The 3,092-nt window shown below is 50.0% G+C and overlaps 1 protein-coding gene across 4 annotated transcripts in view; it reads right to left on the bottom strand.

Annotated features, from left to right (window-relative positions):
- The window catches only part of SRGAP3 (SLIT-ROBO Rho GTPase activating protein 3), a 287,471-nt gene that overhangs the window by 81,706 nt on the left and 202,673 nt on the right, over positions 1-3,092 (bottom strand). For all 4 annotated transcript variants that reach the window (XM_006152033.3, XM_006152034.3, XM_006152035.3 and 1 more), the window contains exon 6: positions 1,737-1,865. In XM_006152033.3, coding sequence (XP_006152095.1) covers positions 1,737-1,865 — 129 coding nt within the window. The remainder of the gene's footprint in view (positions 1-1,736; positions 1,866-3,092) is intronic.

Raw genomic sequence — 3,092 nt, 5'->3', positions numbered from 1 at the left:
GAGGGTGGCCACAGGCCCCACAGCCACTTACGATGAACCCCTGCTCCACAGCCAAATTTCTGCTCCTAAAGGCATTGGTGCACTCAAACCCTACCGCATAGACCACACCAAAGCCCTTGGCAGGAATCAGAAGTTGAGATTTGGACAAGAGCAGACCATCTCTTGGCTCCCCAAATACTTGCTCATCTCAGCATTCTCATGCATCCCCTCTGCCTGCAAAACTCTTCCTTCAGGATTCAATTTAGAGATCACTTCATCCAGGAAGCCCTCCCTGATATCCTCCTCACTCAGAGTTTTGTATCAGGTGTTCTCCTCTCTCTCCCTCACTCTGATCCCTACCATGTGGCAATGCAACTGCCTATGAACATGCCCTCTGCAGGGTCCACCCCTTGAGGGTAGACCAGCTGGCTCTTTTGATTGCTGCCCCTCCAGTCCTAGATCATAGTAGTCAGTAAATATTTGGCAAGTGAATGGATGAATGAAAGGTCTGAAAGAGTGGAAAGGTAGGAAGGAGGAGGGGTCTGGCCGCAGGCCATTTGGAAGCCCGGGCAGTTCCCTCTCCTTGGGACAGTGGCAACGGTGCTCTACTGTAGCTACAGGAAAGATGCTGGCCTTCTGACTTCCTGATAGGACACACGTGGGCCAGAGGAAGAGGATTCATCAGCCAGGACTGAACGTTTGCACAGGCTCCACAGTGTCCGATCCCCCATCTGTGCAGGGAGGAGGAGACAAGAAAAACAGTCCCGGCTCCAACCTGCTCATCACAGCCCTTCACCCTCACAGCTCAGAGTGTTCTTCCTCCAAGCCGAGCTGTTCTCCCGGCATGTCCCACACAGCTGGTACTCAAGTCTCCATTTGCTTAGACTGCCTGATGCCTCCCCAGATACCATCCCCCACAAAGGTGATCTGTACAAGGGGACTTCAAAAAGTTCATGGTGAAAATGGGATCAAAGCATGAGTTTACTTTGGTGTACAAAACTCTTGAAGTCTATATATAGTTCTTCATAATTTGCATTTTTTGTGAACTTTTTGAAGACCTCCCTCATAGAACTCTGTCTCATTTGCTATTTTCTTTCACATGCATGTGTGTCTGATTGACTGGGCCAAGGGGCACTGAACATATTATGAACCTTCTTGACCACACTGAAAAATTCCTCCTGTCATGAACCATATAAGATTTGCCCTTGTCCTAGGATCAGCCAACGGCGTAATGGTTTCATCAGTGGACTCCCACATGGCCAACTTCAGATCGAATCCCATATCCAGCAGCTTGAAACTCAAGCCAGCCACAAGTGCATGCATGCCCAAAATCCCAAGAGGAGAATAGAGAAAGGATTGTGGTGTGGCCATCCTCCCTGAGGGGTGATTTCTCACTTTCTCTCTGTCTTTCCAGTGAATGCATATACCCGATAGCAAAAATCTCTCTTTCAAAAAAAAAAAAATTATCCCTGTCCCTCTCAAACTCAGTAAAACACCTGGTGCAGAGGAACTTGGGAAGATGGTGTTGAATATACGACTTCCAAGCCAACTGCTAGAGACCATGAGAGGCCCCTGGTCTCCTGGAAGCAGAAACCACAAGAAATACACATTCTCTGACCATGAACACTCACTACCCTTCAAAAAGGACTGGCCACCCCAGCATGTGGGCTGAATACAAGGGCCTGCCCCACTCTGCTGATAATGCATGCCAGCCCGGACATGGACCCTGTTCAGTCCCAGACTCCCGGGGTGCTCACATCGATGAGATCGGAGACGTCGTGGATATAGTATTTGCTGATAGCTGCGTTGGTGGCTGCCAGGTTCAGCAAGTAGTCGTTCCGGGCCTTCGTGCACTTCAGCTTGTTCTCAGAATACTTTGCCTGCCTCTGGAAGAAGAAAGAAGCAGATGTAAGAGGGAGTCATCTAAGAAAGAAGGGATTTATGGATTTCTTCATTGAAACTGCCTGCCATTCAATCCCCCACCACACCCATGGGGCACCACCATGTGTGCAGCAACAGTTTGACCCCATCCTCCAGAAGCTCACCTTACATTGCTCACGTAGAGCTGACGCTGTGTGATAGGCACAGCCATCTGGTGGTCCCCACCAGGACGGGGTACAGATAAGACCCCTACTCAACCTGCTTCTATGGCTTCCCAGACCACTCATGATGCTCTGCAAAACCCTCTGGGACTTAGCTTCAACCACTTCTTGAGTTCCATCTGCCTCGGGGCTCCCACCTCCCTGTCAGCCTCCTGTGTCTACCCCTTAAAAAGATAAGTTCACTCCTTCTACAAGACCTCAGCCTCTGGCTGCCTCTGCCTGGCAGGCCATCCTCCCAGATCTCTATGCATTCAGGTGCTTACCCAAGGTTACATGTTTCTACCAGCCTTAGAAGAGAGGGCCAGCCCCATAGTCTAGTGGTTAAGGGAGTCAGATCTCATATGGCTGATCATGGTTCAAATTCCAGCCCTGGCAGCTTGAAAATCCACTAGCTGGGACCAGCAGATGGCATTACAATTATGATGCTGGACTCCCACATGGCCAACTATGGTTAGAGTCCCAAACCTGGAGGCATGAAACACACCAAGCATGTGTGCATGCATGCCCAAACTCCTGAGGGGAGAATGAAGGAGAGGGGACTGCAGTGTGGCCATCCCCCAGGAAATGATTTCTTGCTTTCTGTTTCTCTTTCTGTATCTCTGATGAGCACACACGTCCTATAGCAAAACACTCTGTTAAAAACAACAACAACAACAACAACAAACTAGGATTGTGTGCCTTATCTAAAATGCACCCCTGGCATCTCCATTTCCCTTCCTCCTCCATCTTGGCTCTGTTTTTCTCCATAAGCATTATTCTAACACTAGAAACTCTATGTCTTACCTCTATACTTGTTGATTGTTGGCATTCTCCACTAGAAAGCCCACCCTACCATGTCGGCAGTTAGATCTGCCTTGGTCATGGCTGGGTCTGCAGCACCCAGAATGGTCCCTGCACCATTCATGATCGTTTTCCTTACTGAGGCCAGGGGAGGGGGGGGGGCGGATGGCTGTTTGGATGGGAGTGACAGGGAGAGGCAGGCTGAGGCAGCCCGGGTCCCAGGCCACCAAG

Source organism: Tupaia chinensis, unplaced genomic scaffold, assembly GCF_000334495.1.
Source record: "Tupaia chinensis unplaced genomic scaffold, TupChi_1.0 Scaffold000333_1, whole genome shotgun sequence".
Lineage (NCBI taxonomy): Eukaryota > Metazoa > Chordata > Mammalia > Scandentia > Tupaiidae > Tupaia > Tupaia belangeri.
This window is presented reverse-complemented; position numbering and strand designations above follow the sequence as displayed.